This window comes from Arvicanthis niloticus, chromosome 15 (genome assembly GCF_011762505.2).
Source record: "Arvicanthis niloticus isolate mArvNil1 chromosome 15, mArvNil1.pat.X, whole genome shotgun sequence".
Taxonomy (NCBI): Eukaryota; Metazoa; Chordata; class Mammalia; order Rodentia; family Muridae; genus Arvicanthis; species Arvicanthis niloticus.
Genome location: NC_047672.1, coordinates 34,797,921 through 34,816,770, shown reverse-complemented (window position 1 = coordinate 34,816,770; position 18,850 = coordinate 34,797,921). Strand labels below are relative to the sequence as shown.

The following is an 18,850-nucleotide window of genomic DNA, read 5'->3' as shown; positions in this document are numbered from 1 at the left end:
TTCTAACATGTAAGAATTCACCAGCTCAAAAGATACAGCTCTGACAAAATAAAACCAATATACTTAAATTCATATAGATTATACCCTACTTTTTAAAGTCTTTATATATAGTGTATGTCGTACATGAACAGGTGTGTAGAGGAGCATGTGCCCATACATACACATGCAGTAGCCAGAGGAGGACGCCAGGTATCTCCCTCAGTTTCTACTTCAGCTAGACTGCCTGGCAGCTTCTGGAATCAATGTAGCTGTCTCCACGATACTGGGGTTACAGGTACATCCAGCAACTCCTAGCTTTTTCTGCATGATGCTGGAGATTCAAACTTAGGTCTCAATGCCCTGCCCCTACATTATAACTGCCTGAGTTGAAACACAGGTCATTCCTGTCTGGTCAGAGGCATAGTGACCGTGCAAGAAAAACACCTACACTTCAAAGCTATGGGACTTAACAAAAGAAAATCTTGTTCACTCCAAAAACACTAACAAATTGTTTTGTCCAAAATAAATAAATACATAAAATATTTATCTTTAAAAGACTGGTCTTTTGAGACTGGAGAGATGGATCCGTGATTAAGAGCACTGATCGTTCTTCCAGAGTTTTTGAGTTCAATTCCCAGCAATAACATGGTGGCTCACAACCATCTGTAATGGGATCTAATGCCCTCATCTGGTGTGTCTGAAGACAGCTATAGTGTACTCATACACATAAAATTAAAAAAAAAAATTCTTTAAAAAACAAAAAGGCAAAAAGATTGGTCTTTTAAAGTATCACAGATTTATCTCAAAAGCCCTCTGAGTAAGTAAAACGCATTGATTAACTCACATTCCCTCATGCTATTACAATTCATGTACCACTTCTGAGGTACTATCAAATGCACTGTTATATAAGGAGAGACAGAACCACAGACAACCAGTGCTAGCCAGAAACCATTTCTCAAATGGACCATTGAAATAGAAACATAAGACCTAGGTATTACCCTAAGTTACCAAATAAACCAAAAGAACTGACGCTATCATTCTGTCTGGTGATTTCTTCAAAACCAGTGGCTTCCGCATCTGCATTGATGCTAATTGTGTCTAAATTTCTCCCGTGAGCAATCTTTCTTCTGACCACTAACCTGAGTGTTCTTCTCCTATTGAATATTTCTACTTAGATGTGGAGCAAGCACCTCAAACTCAACACATCTAAAAGTTAATTAGTTCACTCTCCTTCTCTTCAATTCCCTACCTTGGAGAATTCTGCCCAACTAGAATGCCTGAAACTGGAAATCATCCTGGTTTATTTCTTATCTCCATCGTCCAGAAAATTCCACTCCTGAAATTGTGTTGGCAGCCTTCTCTCTAGTCTTACTGCTGTAAATTCTACCATTTACATGAAGTTAATCTCTGTCATTCTTTTTTTTTTTTTTTTTTTTTTTGGTTTTTCGAGACAGGGTTTCTCTGTATAGCCCTGGCTATCCTGGAACTCACTCTGTAGACCAGGCTGGCCTCGAACTTAGAAATCCACCTGCCTCTGCCTCCCAAGTGCTGGGATTAAAGGCGTGCGCCACAACCACCTGGCAATCTCTGTCATTCTTACGGACTGTTGTTGGTTCCTAATTAATTTTCCCACCATACACATCTTTTCACTCCATATATATCTCCTCAGTGCTATGAGAAAACCCCATTTAAAATTCTTCAGTGGTTACTCTTAATCTCGAAAATATAATTCAAAGCACTTACTGGGTCCATAACATCTTAAATTTGGCCATTGTGTAACCTCATACTCCTGCCCTTAATCTAATGTTTCTAGTCTCTGAATCTATCTGGGAATTTTTTGTGCCTAACTCTTTCAAAACTCAAAGATGAATTTAGGAATTAGAGTCGCTTGCCCAACCCCAGTGTGCCAAAGATCACACCTCCGTGTCCTTACAGTGCATTCCTCTCATGACAATTGAAAGGAGCTACAGCAAACCTGTTTCCTAGCACCCAACACACACACACAAACACACACATACACACACAGAGCTGAGCTCAAATGTCTATAGAATGAATGATACAGAACTGCATACAGATAAATGACATACAACAGCAAAAGTTGTAGAATACATTTCCATGAAATTCTTTGGCTTTTGATAGCTGAACAAGTGCTATGTGGAGAGTTAGGGGCTATTTAATCAAGATATTGTGACATATAACTATAATATCAGCATGTGAAAGACTGAGGCAGAAGGGTTTGTATTCAAGTCCTAAGTTACACAGTAAGTTCCACACTGGTCTGAGCTGTATAACAAGGCCTTGTCTAAAAATCAACACAAAATGTTTAATTCACTTTTTACTATAATACTAACGTCTCCACTGTTATTTTAACATTTCTTTCGTCTTCTCCACACTGGTCTGAGCTATAAAACAAGGCCTTGTCTAAAAATCAACACAAAAATGTTTAATTCACTTATTACTATAATACTAACTTTTCCATTGTTATTTTAACATTTCTTTCATCTTCTACTCATTAAAGTTTAAACAAATTTTTAATCTCTAAAAAAGAAATAAATACCAAACTTCAGACACGACTTGTCCCACAAGTAATAAACTCTTTCATTAGCATGTGATTCAGAAGTGTGATTCAGTCAGGAATCTGGGCTAATTAGGCCTAGCAAACACCTGCCTGACTACATGCCTAGGATACCACCCTTCCCCTTGCACCAGCAGCAGGTAAACAACTCTTTGCACCGCCCTACAACCCTACTGTACTGCAGTCATAATGGTAAACTTACTCTCATGCATCACAGCACCAAACAAAACTAGTTTTTGGTTTTGCTTCCAGGTCCTTTTGATGTATTCAGTATAGAAGTAGAAAGTTTATATATAGTCTTTAAATAACTAAATTATCTTTGCTGATAAGAATTTAAAAGAACTCAATTTCACTAGAGTTCTTTTGATAAGAAGCAAAGGATCTACGGCTATGACACATGACAGGAAGTCCACAACATTTTAAACATGTAACTGATCCAAAAATCCAAAGTCTAAAACTTTTGACCAATGACAACACAAATAGAAAATTCCAAACCTGACCTCATATGGAGGCTCATAATCAAAATGTAACCATGTTAAAGACACTAAGTAAATATCTTCAGGCTATACGCAGACCATCTACAAAACAAAAATTGACCTTCAGTTTCTATGTTAGATCCCCTCGGGTAGCCTACTTGTTTATATGTTAACACCCAAACTCCAAAACCATCCCAAATCTGAGATAATTCATGTCTCAACATTTCAGACAAGCCATAACTCATCCACAGGTCAGCTGCCACCACCAGAAACTACAGTATACAGACAGGGAGAAAATAAGCCCAGGCACCTGCTATTTCCTGCTTCAGTTTTTCATAGGCAATTCAAATTCATATCCTAGCTAAACAACCTCCTACTAATGTAACCTAAGAAACTGCTTTACACAATTCCTTTAAAAAACTAAACTCCTCTTGTACATTGAAAGAATATATATATTCACAATATTGTAGGCACTCTACATTGTAACATATGACAAATGGTGATTTGGGTCTTTATATAAACTTCTTTACATTAGATAAAAAATCTTTTCTCTACAGAAAAGTTGAGGTCAACCCAAGAAGGATGCCTATCTCTAAAGCAGTAGTTCTCAACATGTGGGTTAGGACTCCGAGAAGGAGGGGGAGGGTTCAAGGTGGGGTGGACCCTTTCACACAGCTAAGACCATTGAAAAACAGAGATATTTACAATTCATGACTGTAAGGAAATTACAGTTATAAAGTAGCAATGAAGAAAATTTTATGGTTGGGGATCACAACATGAGGAACAATATTAAAGGGTCACAGCAATAGGAAGGTTGAGAATCTCTGTTCTAAAGAGAACCATCCATACTGGCCCTTTGTTGGAACAAAATACATTCTAAATAACAAGTTACCACCAGCACAAACTTGTGGGAATTTTTTAAACAACATGGTAAGAATCATCCAAGAGAAAAATATTATTCATACTACTCAACCAAAGTATGAAAAAAAAATAATTTCACAGATTGTCATTCATTAGAGCCATGTAATCCAAGTATGCAAATGTGTTTAGAGTCTAAATTAAGTCATAAATAAAAACACACATTAACAGCACTTCTCTCAATAATAAAGAAATGGTTGTGGGCTATTTCTGGAGAAGTTCTGTAGAACACTAAACTGACAGACTCCACTCAAAGCTCATCCCTGCACAGATACTATTTCCTGGCTGCACACTGGATAGCAGATGCTGCAGTGAGCACTGAAGACACAGGACAAATGGAGACACCACCCTTAAATGGCCTTGTAAGTCAAGTTAGGGAAACCACACCGTAAAGAAAACACTGCAGTAAGTGCCAAAAAGGAAAAAAATGTAAAGTGGGATTGATACACTGAAGGGACTTTGTCGACTGCCTTGGAGACAGGGAAAACAAGGCCTCATTTCTAAGGTAATCAGGAAGAATATCTCTGTAAGAAAGAGAATATAAAACTAAATAATGTGTTAAAGGGAAGATAATTCAGAACTTTTGTAATGATTAAGAAATACGATATGAAAATACCCTTTAGAACACACAGCTGAAATGAAAGACATGAAAAAAGTCAACATTTAAACTTCTTGAGAATAAGAAAGTGATATTACTCTTCAGTCTCTAAAATGGTTGGCACTGTCCTCTTGGCACAAAGTAGTGACTCAAGTATTAGAAATGAACCCAAAGCCAAGATAGACTGTGGAAACTGATGTCCTCTTCTTCCCGTCTTTTAACAATCTTTTAATACCTGTTATGTGCCAGGTCTAGCATAAAGCACTGGCAACACTTGCCTGCAAATATGTTCTTAAACCACAGCCTAATATTTACCAGGAAACAGGAGTGGGGAAGATGGGTAGAGAAAGAGAGGAACAGGGAAAAGAGAGCTGGAGGAATGGAGTGAGGAAGTGCTTCCCTGAATTTCATGACTTAGAACTATACATTGCTGAATAAGATACTAACTGTTGAGAAGCAAACTATTAAATGGTTCTGCCAAAAAATGTGGCAAACTCCAGAACAAATTAAAGGCCCATAAATTAACGGTTTCCTTTAACTTAATAAACTGCTGTTTATCTTGGCTTTATCGTAGATGCTATATCTGACTTTACACTAAAAAGTTAGAGTAAAGCCCCCTCAAAAGGCAACGAACAACATATGGCCAAATAAGATAACCAGAAACTAGGTGTTAGAAAGTCTTCCAGCAGTAACTTGAGAGCAGCTTCACTGATAAGAGTCATTGGTGGTTTTGGACTCTTAAGTGAGGGAAAGAAGTCCAAGTATATAAAATACAATATAATGTAAAGTCTTTATATATACTGTATAGTTAATTTATAAAATTCCTACCCACAATAAACCTAGTTAGAAGGTAGTTTCTAATATTGTTTTATTGTTTTATAGACAAGAAATTTGAAGTTGATAAGTAACTTGCCCAAACTTCAAAGCTGTAAATATGTGAGCCAAGACTTGGACCTGAGTTTGCAAACTCCAAGCTTTAACAGCATTATTCTCTTTTCACCAAAAGTGCAGACTGGTGTCAGGTACATCATGAACACTAGATACTATCTGTTGTGGGAAGAAGGACTAACAGAATAGAAATCAGCCATCACAGTAAGTCAAATCCCAAAAACAAACAGAAAAATACCTTAAAATTCTTAAATACCTTAAAAACAATACCTTACAATTCTGGGATTGACTAAACTGCTAGCTCAAACTATACAGTGTAACAGGGTGTCTGGCAAAGAGTAACAACTTGTTACAGAATGACCTAAATGCTGCCATAGGAAACACAAAGGCTCTTTCTCCATGAAAGTAACACGATTTCTATGACTCTACAAAGCCAGAGATGGAAATGCATCAGACAGTTCAGAAGGAACTATAAACAATGATCAAAAGATTGTCTCCCACATTTTCTTAGTATGAAAAGGGCCATTAATGTTACATTAATGTAACACTCACAAACATGGACTGCCTTTAATTACAATGTTTTCATGTATATTTGAACCCTTATTACATTGTAACACTATCCTTTAAGTATTTTCATCAAATCCCTTCTGCTGGGCTTAAGAACATGTTTTATGTTCCTGACTTTCCCATAATGATCACATGGCAGGACCAGCAGAGAAAACCTGCCCAAAGACCACTACACTACAGACAAGCCAGCAACCTATGAAGCCTAGCATAAAGGAGAAATTTGCTCAACTATACCTAATTCAACTAATCATATTTTCCCTTAAGAGCCTGAATCCAAGCTACATGGGGAAAGAAGCAGATAAGAGGTGTGGGAAAGCAGGAAGCAGAATTGATAAAGTATCTACAACTATATGGAGAGGACACAGAGTGAGATATCTTTTTAAAGTAGTCTTAGAAGAGCTAGGAGAGACAATACTTCTCGCTGCCAAGATGGCAATACCCAATCACTCCCTCCTAGATTTCATATCGCCTACCTAGTGAAAAAATCTAGTGAAGCCAACTTGACTGGATTTCCAAAAAGCCTGGCCCCTTCTGTCTCCCGTTCCTCACATGAAACTTTCAGAAAAACCTCCTCCCCTTACCAGATAAAAAGCCAAACAAATTATGTGCTTGCAACCAAGGAAAGGAATGAAAGATCCTAACAGCTGTTTTCTGAGCTCACACACACTCACACAGCAGTTTTTAGATACTAGATAAGCTGGGTGGCAGCTGGCAATACAAGCTTCTGATTCTCACATCTATTTTACAGTATCTGTGCTTTAGATACTATGTTAATGAACCCTAGCTACCTAGTCTAGAGAGAGAAGCTCAAAAAGAATGATAAACCTTAAAAATTAGCAACTTAGGTCAGAAGAGAGAGGCAAGTGCCTCTGTGCAACCCTGAGGACCCCAGCATCTACATAAAAAGTCAGGCATGGAAGCATGTGTATGCAACTCTAGTACAGGTATAGGAGTTTGGGAAAACAGATAGATTCCTCCAAGCTAGCTTCAGTCAAAGACCTGTCTCAAAATATAAAAGTAGAAGCAATCATGGAAGACACCTGATGTCAATCTCTGGCCTGCATATGTATGTGCACAAACAGGTACACACACACACAAAAACTAACTCTTCATTATAAATTCTATACTTCAATATTAACAAGAGCTCCAGAGTAGTTATAAGAAACAAAACTATCTCATTTAAAAGCTCCTTATTCTATGTGTGCATAAATGTTTGTGCGGGAATTTTTGTGGTAAATGAACTGTTTTTCTTAGCATGACACTGAATAAATGTTGACTAGTCAAGGTGGTCAAGGACAGAAATGACAACTGGAAAAGATGAAGATGTCTTATGGAAAAGTGAAGACCCACTGGCCTATCTCGCACCCTGAACCCTGCCCACACAAAAGTTAATGATTAGATATTCTCAACATAAATCCCACAGATGCCCAGTGGGCAGCATACCATGGAACTCCATACATTTAATAAGCAAAAAAACATGAAAACAACTCTTCTACAGAAACTCCTATTTCTCTAAGTACCTCTACGTAAAATCTAGAAGAAGCTTCTTTCCATAGACCCCCAACCCTCATCCCACCCTGTAATTCATTTTCCTGTACAGCTGTGCCTACTACTTCAGTCCCTGTTCTCTAGTGCACCATTCCTTTTTCTCCTTCCTTTTCTAGTCCCATTCAAAATCAAAGCTACCAGTCAAAATTAGCACATACTTTTGAGTTCAGGATTCCCAAGGCGCCTTACTACCCAACAAGAATCTCAATTATTTCTTAAAAATATTTATGGAGCTGAGAATGTCCAACTGAGAGATATGGTTCTGTTTCTCACAGCTAATTTATTTTCAGTATATTCTCAAATAAAAGGGATCAAAGTTCCATATTCAAAACCCTAATTATAATAATATTCTCTTATATTATACCATATTAATTATATTCTCTTAAAGTTAAGTCTTACATAGTAATATCTCATCTGAACATAACATTGTTAGATACTCTAAATGTGTTGTCAGACTACATGGAACAATAAAGGCAGGCTAGTTATTATTGCTCAAGCATCTAAACAGGATCTTTGTTTTTCTGAGAGGCAGATTATTTAACCATATCATTCTATCTCTTAAAGATTATTTCACTTGCCAGAGATATGCCTCAGATACTAGACTCAAGCATTTGAGTACCAGATCATGAAGGGCCTAAGCCTATAATCTCAGCACCCAGGAGGCTGAGGGGTAGGATAATCTTTAGTCCAAGTTCCTCCTGGACTATATAGCAAGTTTCAGGCCACTCTAAGGCACAAAGGGAGGCCCTATCAAAAGAGAAGGGGCTAAAAATGCCATTCAGTGGTAGAGCACCTGCCTAACATCCATAATAAGGTTCTAGACTCGATTCTCAGTACTACCACAAAAAATAACAAAAGAAGCCACATTGCTTTAAGATTTCAATGATTCACCCAGACCCACCGAGATGCAAACTGGAACAACAAAAGTTCCAAGGCCAAAAAACAAGATCAAGAATAGGTTTGTGAGCATACTCTCCCAGCAGGTAATTTTAACAGCAGGACCTTAGCTGAAATTTGGAGTGCTGCCATTACTTACTACCACTGGACTGGCTTCTGATAGGTGCCGTTTATCTCTTCGTAACACATTCATCAGACATACCCAATTCAGGCAGAGTGCTACTGAAAAATCTATTCTGTCCATAAGAAAATGCCTTCACACAGTACTACTTATCCATAAGGTTTGTATTATTTTTAAAAGTCCAACAATGTTTTTCAATTAGTATTTGTTCTATGTCAGTATTTTGCACATGACCAAAAATATTTGTGTGTCAGAACAGATGCCAACAAGATTTTTGGAACAGATGGATGGTTATGGGGAAGGGCCATAAAAACAAAGCTTAATTTACAATGAACATTCTTTTTTGAAACTGCCTAGAATCTTTTTAAGAGCAATGAAAAAAATAACTTTAAGAAAGATACGCTACTAACATCTGATTAGAGGATAACTGATAGCAACTATGTTGGGTTTTTGTTCAAATTAAGTACAAAAGCAACAGAACTGGTGTGTAACAAAGATCTCTTCCAATGCAGAAGTTTCCATCTAAATTTAATTTAGTAGTAATAATAAAGTTCCCATCTGCCTCGTGCCATTCAAGTCTTCTCTAAAACCGCTAAAATCTAACGTTTATAACTAACAAGCCAGGCACTGTTTTCAGAGTTTTGCATGTAGTTTTCATCTTCTCCTTGGCGGGAGTGGGGGTGGGGGGAGGCCATGAAGTAAAAGATACTGGTCCAATTTGATAGGTGAAATAACTAAAGCAGAAACTGTTTGGTAATTTACAGAGCTCATGTGGGAAATAATTTGTGGATCCAAATTTTAACAACTAGTCTAGCTCCAGCTCATTATAAGCTACCAGTAAGCTAACTATGCAGCCAACTGCACTGCATTTGATGAACTGTGTAAACATTAAGGTCGGGTTGACTAAGGGTGTACACTTCCCAGTAGGTATGTGGTTTGATTATGTTAACTTCTCCAAGCTTCAGTTTTCTTTCTGTAAAATAGTAACACTGAAGAAACAGGTCTTACTTGACAAGTCTATCAGTAGAGTTTAGAGGCATTATGCATGTAAAGTGTTAGCAGAGTACCTGGTATACAAGTACTGCATAAATATTATTAGCTATCACTAGGACTTATCTTTATTTTCATAAACTTTTCTTAGAGGTAAGCAAAACTCACCAATATTGACATAATAAAGAGAGAGAGAACCAGAGATGGCAACACACACCTGCACTCCCAACACTAGGAAGGCTAAGTTAGGAGGACTGTGAATGTGAGGCCAGCATGAGCTGCAAGGCAAACACTTAGGGGCTTAGATATACAGAACATGTTAGGTACTGTACAAACTCAAGACACAATCAGTCCCCTGACATCAAAAATATACAATCAAACCAACTGACTGCAGAATAACACAAACACCAAAACCTCTATCTTTGGGCTTTCTTTGTAACTAGATGCACGTATGGTTTTTGAGTTTTTCTTTGTGCTTCTGAATGTATGGTTATCAAAAATAGGCAAAGAATCCTGAAAACACTCCTCCTCCTAAATCCAGTGTGAAAACAACAAAGATTCAGAAGAAAATGAGCCACATGCTCTTAATTCCCCAAATACTTTAACACTCTGGGACTAATGATCTCTTTTAATCAAACTGAAGAGAAAAGGCAAGGTAAGAGCTAGAAGCTAGGGGAAAAAAATGATACAACACAAATTAGAAAAACTAGAAAGGATGGATGAATTAGAAAGGGAAATTACTCGTTAGTAAGTTTAAGGAAAGCATGTCCCATTCTGCAGTTTACCATGTGCCTATTGCCTCAGAAGCTGCTTCTAAGGCTGCCTGTCTTTACATTTTAGCTCATAAAACCAGGGGGGGTGGTGGTGGGGGGGTAAAGAAAAGCACAGAGCACAGGAGTATTTTTGTCTAAGAGCAGAGCCAACATTATACTATGTATCCTATGGATACTACATAGAGTTGGCTTCAGATCAGCTCTAATAACTATAGCTAAATCATAATCCTCATAATGGACTATGAATTCTACTAGAGAAGTAACTTTTAGAACTCCAAAATAAGACTCTAAAATATTCCTGGGCCACAGCACCTATTAACCAAATTCCTAAATCATAGGGACATTTCTACATCATGCTATTTGAAGATATTTTGTCATGTCACAACAGGGAATGAGTGTGTGTGTGTGTGTGTGTGTGTGTGTGTGTGTGTGTGTGTGTGGTCATATACCTATATGGTAAGTCTCTGCTTTCACAATATCAAGGCATAACAAACCACAGCTTTCCACTGCTGCATACATACTTTTAAAGCATAGTAGAAAAATTTGTTGCCTAGAAATCAATATAATACTTTTTAAAAATGTGAAGGTACTTTCCAACAGTAAAGCAACCTGCATGTACCAAAAACTCGGTTTCGTACAAGCAAAACTATGTTAAAATTTAATAAATAATTTATATTTTGCAAGAAGTTCTTGTTAAAGTAAAAGGCGAACAAGCCCACCCGTGTATTTATTCCACTGTCAGTCTGTACATTCTGATGAACACTTGTCTACTCTCAGCCAGACTTCCTCATCCAGTTCTCACCCATACTATCTAATCCAAATAAGCTGAAGTATAAAACCGTATCTGCTACTGTTTCTGTTCTTACATCACACTTAGAAAGAGAAGGTGTCTTTAGGAAGGAAGATAAATTATTGACAAATTTTATTTTAAAATTTCATAAAGATATATCTCTTTTTTCTAGAAGCTTGACTACAAAAGAGGGACAGGAACTCATTACTTTCAGTTTTACAGTAGGAATCAAATATTACCTAAAGTGGTCATTTAAAATTTTCCTGCCTCTGCTTCCTAAGTGCTGGATTATAGACATGTGCTATCATATCTGGCTTAGAAAAAAAACTCTTGATCAAATAGTACCTAAAGTGGATACAATTTTATAATCAAGGACAAGTCTAAATATAAATTACCAGTTTTGGATGACTATTAACTCACTTTATACTACAGTAATAGAAAGTAATATGAACATTTGTTCATATAGACTGTGTGCAGAAAAGTTCCAACACAATTAATCCAAAAAGTAGGGACACAAGTCAGAAGAACAAGAGGAACAAATACTTTCAAATACCTTTGTTTGTTCTAAACTGGTCCCAGTTTAGCCTCTGTTCTGTCTACTATGACAAAATGCCACCACCTAGGTGTTTCTAATTCAGGCAAGTTCTGACAAAGCATTCTCTTCTCTATAATGGCCTAGAAAAAAATCCTTTCAAGACACAGGAACATGTGTTTTCTTCCTCTAAGGTCCTGTTCTACGGCACAAGAATTATTAAGGAGGAAGCATACTGTGAATAGAACTGTGAAGCTCCTAACTGGAGAGAAGAACTTCTGGTATTTTCTTCCATCCTCCAACATCAAGCTGTTTTTCTTACTTTTCTATGGTAATTAACAAGCAAAACAGACTGGAAAAGGTCAAAAGAGGATGTATTGTGTGTAGAAATGCGCAAAAAGATAACACCTTGAAAATGTCAAAAATACAGGTTTAATAATGTGCAACTAATGAAGATGTTTATAAATTAAATGCCACCTACTACACATTTGGTCCCTAAATATATTATACTATTAGTAATTAACATTAGACCTATAGGTACAAACTTTCCATCTGTGGAAAAGTAATCTGTTTTTAAATTAAAGAGAAATCATTACTTCTTAAAAATAAAACTATCAGGATATAATTCAAGTGTAGCTGCTCATAGTCACTGAGTAGGTTTGATAATAAAACATTTAAGTTTCAACCAATGTACCTGTGTTGAAGCACATTTAGCTGAAATAACTTTTAGTCTGGTTTATTTCATCACATATAGTACATTTTTCCAACATAAACATGTACATTCAATATAGAACATTTCCAGCAACAATTACAGTCTTTCTAAATTCCTTTCACAGTATATTTAGTGCAAAGCACTGAGAAGGATAAATGTTTTTCTACCTATAGAAGCATTTTATTATGACCTTCTAGATCTTTGACATTAAAAAATTTATACAAAAAGGATACAGATGGACAAGGTCCATTCTAAGTACAGCTGTGAACCTATATAAAAACATGGTATATTTTCTGCAGTACCTTTTAACAAATTACTTTTGACACAAATTACTAAAAAATAAAATATTCCCTAAAAGTACAAAATATTGATACACAAAAACCTGCCCAAAATTTCATAAAGATAGATGTATTTCTTTTTTTCCTAAAATATTGATTACAAAAGATGGACAAGAATTCATTATTTTCAATTTTACAGTAGGAATCAAATATTACCTAAACTGGTCATTTAAAATTTTTGCTTGGGAGAAAAAAATTAAGATGGACACCCCTATCTTTCTTTCCAGCAACATTTAAAGAAATAAAATAGAAACATAAAAAGTGGTTGCACATGGATTGTCTGCATCTATAAAATATAAGTAAGCTATTTATTACCTTCATATAAACAGTAGTAAATGTGTTCTTTAAAAAAATAGGAACTGAGAAGTAAGATTGCATCTATCATTAAAGTGCTTTATATAAAATTTAAAGAAAAATAGGGGAATGTTTAATTTTCATAAAAACAGCTGTTTACAAATGATAAATGTAATAATGATCTATGCATAAAATGAACTGGAACTTTTTGTAGAATATATTTCAGAATAAAACTTTCAAACATTTAAGTGCTAAAGAAAAACTCAATTTAAATGGATTCAAAATAATTATAAATATTCAGTAGGCTACTAAATATTCATAATGTATTGATACTAATTTGTCTTTTGATCCTACCAACATACTCTCTACAAAAATCATATTTAGCTATACAATCTAGATAAAATTTTGCATATAAAACAAAATAAACTTAAACCACTAAAAACACAAAGTTTATATCAATTGAAAACTATTATTTCCTTCAGGTTGTTGATCATTTTAATCAACAAATTATTTGGAAAGTGAAATTCCCAACATTTTTGTAGAAATTGTAGACCATATATTCAAGGTCTATGAAGACAATATATAATATCACAGCTACTCGAAAGTGCTGGAATGGGCATTGCCTTAGAAACTGGTTAGATGGTTATTGTTTTTAATCAGAAATCAGCAGTTACAGTTGAAATTTTATGAAAATGTTCTTTTTTTTCCTCATAGTATCATGTGAAGACGTTTAGTGGTTCTAACAACTTAAAGTCTTTCCACAAAAATGAACTCCAAACCTTTTCGTACATCACTTGAAGTTATCTGAGGAGAAACAGGAATAAATGAACACTTTTGAGTTTACCAATAAAACCTCGTCTTCAAATCACACAACAGAAATGACTACTAAAGGATGGTTTCATCTTAAGTTTTCCACACAAGTAAAAACAGTGTGATAGTCAAACCACATTAACATTAACATATTAAGCACTGAAACTAAGAATTTTACTTTAGGGGCTATATCTCAAACGTATGTAATACTAGGGACATGAAATGTCTAATTGCAGGGAGCATAGGTGCTGCAAGCAAACTTTAAAACTATGGAGACTTACCAAACCAAGTATAGAGGGTCTACTCCCTGTTTACATCACCTTTTATAATATTTAATTTGTTCCAAAACTTCTTTTAAAAAGTAAAATTATTTTTTCTTCCAACGAGGGGTTTTACTTTCCTTTTGGTCATTCTCATTCATATTCATTCATTCTCTCTCTCTCTCTCTCTCTCTCTCTCTCTCTCTCTCTCTCTCTCTCTTCCCCTCTCCCACACACACAACCCCCACTACTGAGTAATACTAACTACGTTGAAATGATCACTTACAAGTTTATTAAACAGAAAGAGAAACAAGAATATATGTACCTAAAAAATCTTTCCCTATAGATCAAAACTTTAAAACTCACTAACATATAATCCCCCAAAAAACAAACTTGTGTATACTAACTTTACCCCTGCCTCCGGAAGTAATGTGCTAAAAGTAAATAATAAATGTTAATTTTTCTAAATTCCATCTGGGCTTTTTTTTTCTAAGTCCTTATTTAACCATTAAAAATTTTATAATAATTACAATGCCTTAAAATGTTTTTCCTATAATTATCTCCTTCATAAATTCATTCTAATATATTTAACTTTCCTACAATGCATTAGGATTAGTAGACTAAATAAAATTAGTAGACTGAGTCAAATTAAACCTGTGCAAGTTAAACACGAGATTTCTATGTAAACATAGACCGAAATAAATGTATATATCTTCTAACATTAAAACAAAAACAAAAGCACTGACCCTGTGTCATCTACCTACAGCTATATTGCATTGTCCTGTGGAAGGCAAGTTCTGAAATCAACTTTTGTTCCCAAACTACTGGAAAAAAGGTCACTGAGAGATAAAAGCAATAACCATCCCTCTTGCAGTTCCTACTGCCATATGATTTATGGAAGAAAAAAAATATGTTAAAATGGAACCAGCTATAAATTATGGCCAAATGATTTTGTTTAGTTCGATGAGGGGGAGGGGGAACAAAACTCTGTAACTGTTCCTCACCAGACAAGAGCCTTAGATCTTGTACTTCGGCCTTTGGTTTTGTTTCCTTCAGGTGAATTGGTAGCATTTGCCTTATGAGTTTTCTTATGATGTTCAAGGTAAGTCTTTTTGGCAAATGCCTTTCCACATTTATTGCATCTGTGAAGAGAAAAGTTTTTTGTGACTTTCACTTCAATACCGACGTCGGCTACTTCATACTTTTTACTAGGAGAATTGGAAGTGCCATCATGTTTTGAATCGTTATGTTTTGCTTCATCCCTTGAAGGGCCTCTTTTTGCTACTTTGTTTAGAACAAAATCAATAGGCTTTTTTATAGCTCTGATCTCTAAACTGGCTGTTATTTTCCCAAGGTAACGAGATGACTTTTTATGAACCACAGTTATATGTCTTATCACATCACGTTTCCGTCGAGTTTCGTAAGTGCAGAGAGGACACTTGTAGAACTTAACATAAATGTTATTTCCATCTGTGTGCAACTCTATGTGTTTAGTCAGGTTCTGCTTGGAAGTAAACTGGCGTTTACAGAGTTTACAGTAAAGTTGCTTAAAGTCAAAGCCAGCTGAAAGTTTTGGCTTCCTGGTTTTTTGCTGGCCACCTGCAGCTGAAGGACTAGCTGATTTAGGGCTTTCAGAGTCCTGTTTAGCTTTATTTTTCTGCGTTGCCGGTGTGTTCTTTTTTTCATTTGAATGATTTGTTCCCTTTAGTTCATTCTGTGGAGAATGGGTAATGGAAGGGGGTGAAGACTCTACAGAATCTGCCGGCTCAACTTTAACTTTTACATCTGAACTGCTGGCAGTATTATTAGGGCCTTTCTCTCTTTTAGAGTTTGTTCCAGAAAGAGTTATCTTGTGGACAATTTGCATATGTCTCTTAAGCATTATTTGTGAACTGTATTTCCTCTTGCAAAGGAGGCATTTGCATGCAGTTAAATTGTATTCAGCCTTTGAAGACTTTTGTTTTCGAGTCTTAAAAGATTTTTTAGGAGAAGCAGAATCCAGGAACAAAGGTTGCCCAGGCTTTGTCGCTATATCAGGAGTAATTGAATCCCTCCTCAGTCCTCTGTGAACTTCATCAAAATGCCTCCTTACATTCGCTTTTGTAGCAAATGATTTACAACAAACTGGACAACTCCTACTTAATGAAACTAGAACGCTCTTACTGCGTCCTTTTGAAGACTGGTTTGGAGTCTTTCGTGTTTCAATGTATTTTTTTAGTTCTTCCATCTTTTTCTTGTGTACTTTCCGAATGTGACGACGGACACCTCGTCTAGAATTGAATTCTTTTCTACAAAGACAACATATCAACTGGTGACCAAGGTCAGAACTGTCAGACGTCTCCAAGTCAGCCTGTGATTCCTGAGGTTGCTCCTCAGTGGGAGCAGTGGCTTCATCGACTACTGTCTCTACAGGAGGAGGCTCTATGACCTCCACCTCCTCTGTATCTGCATCGGGGACTGCTTTCGGCTGCTCCGAGCTTGTCTCCTGTATTTGAACTTCAGTTTGTTCAGGGGTACTGCTTGATTCTGTCACTTCAGCAGGATTATCAGTCCTTGAAATATATTGAAACACTGCATTTTGGTTGGTTTCTATGGGTTCTAGCTTAATAATATATTCTCTCTTGTCCACTCTTGGATATATGGCTTCTAGGAGATCACTTATGGCTTGGCTTTGCTTATCATTTACATCAGGAAGATCTGTTAAGAAAAAAAATTGTTTTTAACCTGAAAGAATTAAACTTGTTCTAACCCTCTAAGATTTTAAAATATATAATGAAACAGCTTTTAGTAGTACATGTATCTTTTTATAGCATTATCTACTTTTCAGCATTTTGTGAACATAAAACCTAGTTATTAACTAAATTAAAACTTTGCTTTAATTTACCAAATGAGAAAGGTATAATCTGAAGAGCTACTTCTGCTTCTAAGTTCCCTTGTTATAAAATACACAAGCACATGGATCACCCCAAACAATAAAAATACTATCACTTATTTTTCGGTCTGAAAATTTTAGAGTACCAGAGCCAACTCAAGTTGTTACAACCCAGAATGGATAAAATATCAGGAAGGATGTTACTATACATATGATTTTTAATACAATATAGTAGTGTTCTAGTTAATGTAAGCCTTAATAAACAATACAGATTCTGTCCACTGAAACAGCTGAACATCTCACAAAAATAAGAAAATATTTGCATGTCAACATAAATGGCATGAGGTATAAAAACCCAGTCTTACACAATTTTCTCAACATAATAATATTTTAATGAAACAATTGGTTAAAAACTATCCATTAGTCTAGTTTTGCTTATTTATGCAATAGCCACCCCTTCAATAGGCAACCAAATAAAGTAAGTCTTCTGCAGCAAAGCCAGCTGGCATCAGTTATGCTTCCACATACAATTCTAAAATCCAGTTACACACATAATACTATCTAATGACTACTTAGAAGTCACGACCTAATCCATTGTAATTCTTCTCATCCTTTCTCCTTTTCCTCATTTTCATGAGTGTGCTTGGTGTGTATATCTTTACATATGAGGGTACATGTGTGTATGCATGTGGAAACCCAAGGTTGATGGTGAGTCACCCTCCATCACTTCACCTTATTCCTTGTGGCAGGTTTAGAACCTGAACTCACTAATGTGTCTTGCTAGTCGGCTTGCATGAGGATTCCCCTGTCTCCACTTTCTGAGGCTGAAGTTACAGACAGTCCACCATCCCACTCTGCATGTATATAGGTTCTAGAGACACAAACTCTGATCCTCAAGCTTTTGTGATGAGCCAGCCATCTTCCCATCCCTTATTTCTTTTTGTAAATAGTATAGCAGTGGGATAATACTTTCATGAAAGTATATGTAGAGCCGCCAAGAATAATGTACAAAAATCTGGCAACTCCATTTATCAATTGTACTATGTAAATTACCTCTATAACTTAATACAGTGAGGATACCAAGAAATCAAATACCACTTTAATTAAAATGTTAGATTTTAAACTATTTTCTCTAGACTACCTTTTAATTTACAGCTCAATAATAAAAAGCTCAATATGATCCAGTATAAGCACATAAAGTATCTTAAACAATAAAAATTTTACTACTTTTAGTCTCAAAGATTTAGACCAGCATAACCAACCCAAAGTTTCCATAACCCAGGATGGATAAAGCACCATGAAGAATATTATCTTAATCTCCCATAAAATATGACCATATTTTTTATATAAAAAATTTCTAAACATGAAATATTTTATATAAACACTATAATACATTTTAGCATAATTTAACAATTAAATAGTTTATTATTCAAATTTTACATTATATCTCCCAACCAAAAAACTTTAAAACAAAAAAGTTGAATTAAGTTGAAAAATGTTCCACAATGTATCTATGGTACCATGCTACTAAAATAAATATCTCATTTTGTAAATCTGCAAAGTTTAAATCCCTGAACAAGAAATAAGGAAGTTACCTCGTATTACTATGTTTTAAAAAATTAATGTAAATTCTTTAAAAGAAGAAAATATAACACTACATATTATTTATTCATACAAGTACATTACATTAAAAAAACATTTGGTTCCACAAAGACTATTAGCATTGCTAACTTGCCTTTAATCACAAAAAGTAATAATCTTGTTTGTCTAGATTCAACCTAATACTGGTTATGTTATATATAAATAAATTTCACTAAGAATGAATATAATCTTCATATTAAGATCCAGAAAATACTAAAAGGTTAATAAATAGTTTTAATGCTCTCTGCCATTCTCGAAATATCAAGTAATT

General features: G+C 35.4%; 1 protein-coding gene across 6 annotated transcripts in view; it reads right to left on the bottom strand.

Annotated features, from left to right (window-relative positions):
• Positions 1-18,850, bottom strand: part of Znf800 (zinc finger protein 800) — a 46,390-nt gene that overhangs the window by 11,489 nt on the left and 16,051 nt on the right. For 5 of the 6 annotated variants that reach the window (XM_076913629.1, XM_076913632.1, XM_076913630.1 and 2 more), the window contains exon 5: positions 15,071-16,763. In XM_076913629.1, coding sequence (XP_076769744.1) covers positions 15,071-16,763 — 1,693 coding nt within the window. Of the gene's footprint in view, positions 1-12,068; positions 13,801-15,070; positions 16,764-18,850 lie in introns of those variants that run through there. The other variant, XM_034519608.2, reaches the window with a different exon arrangement.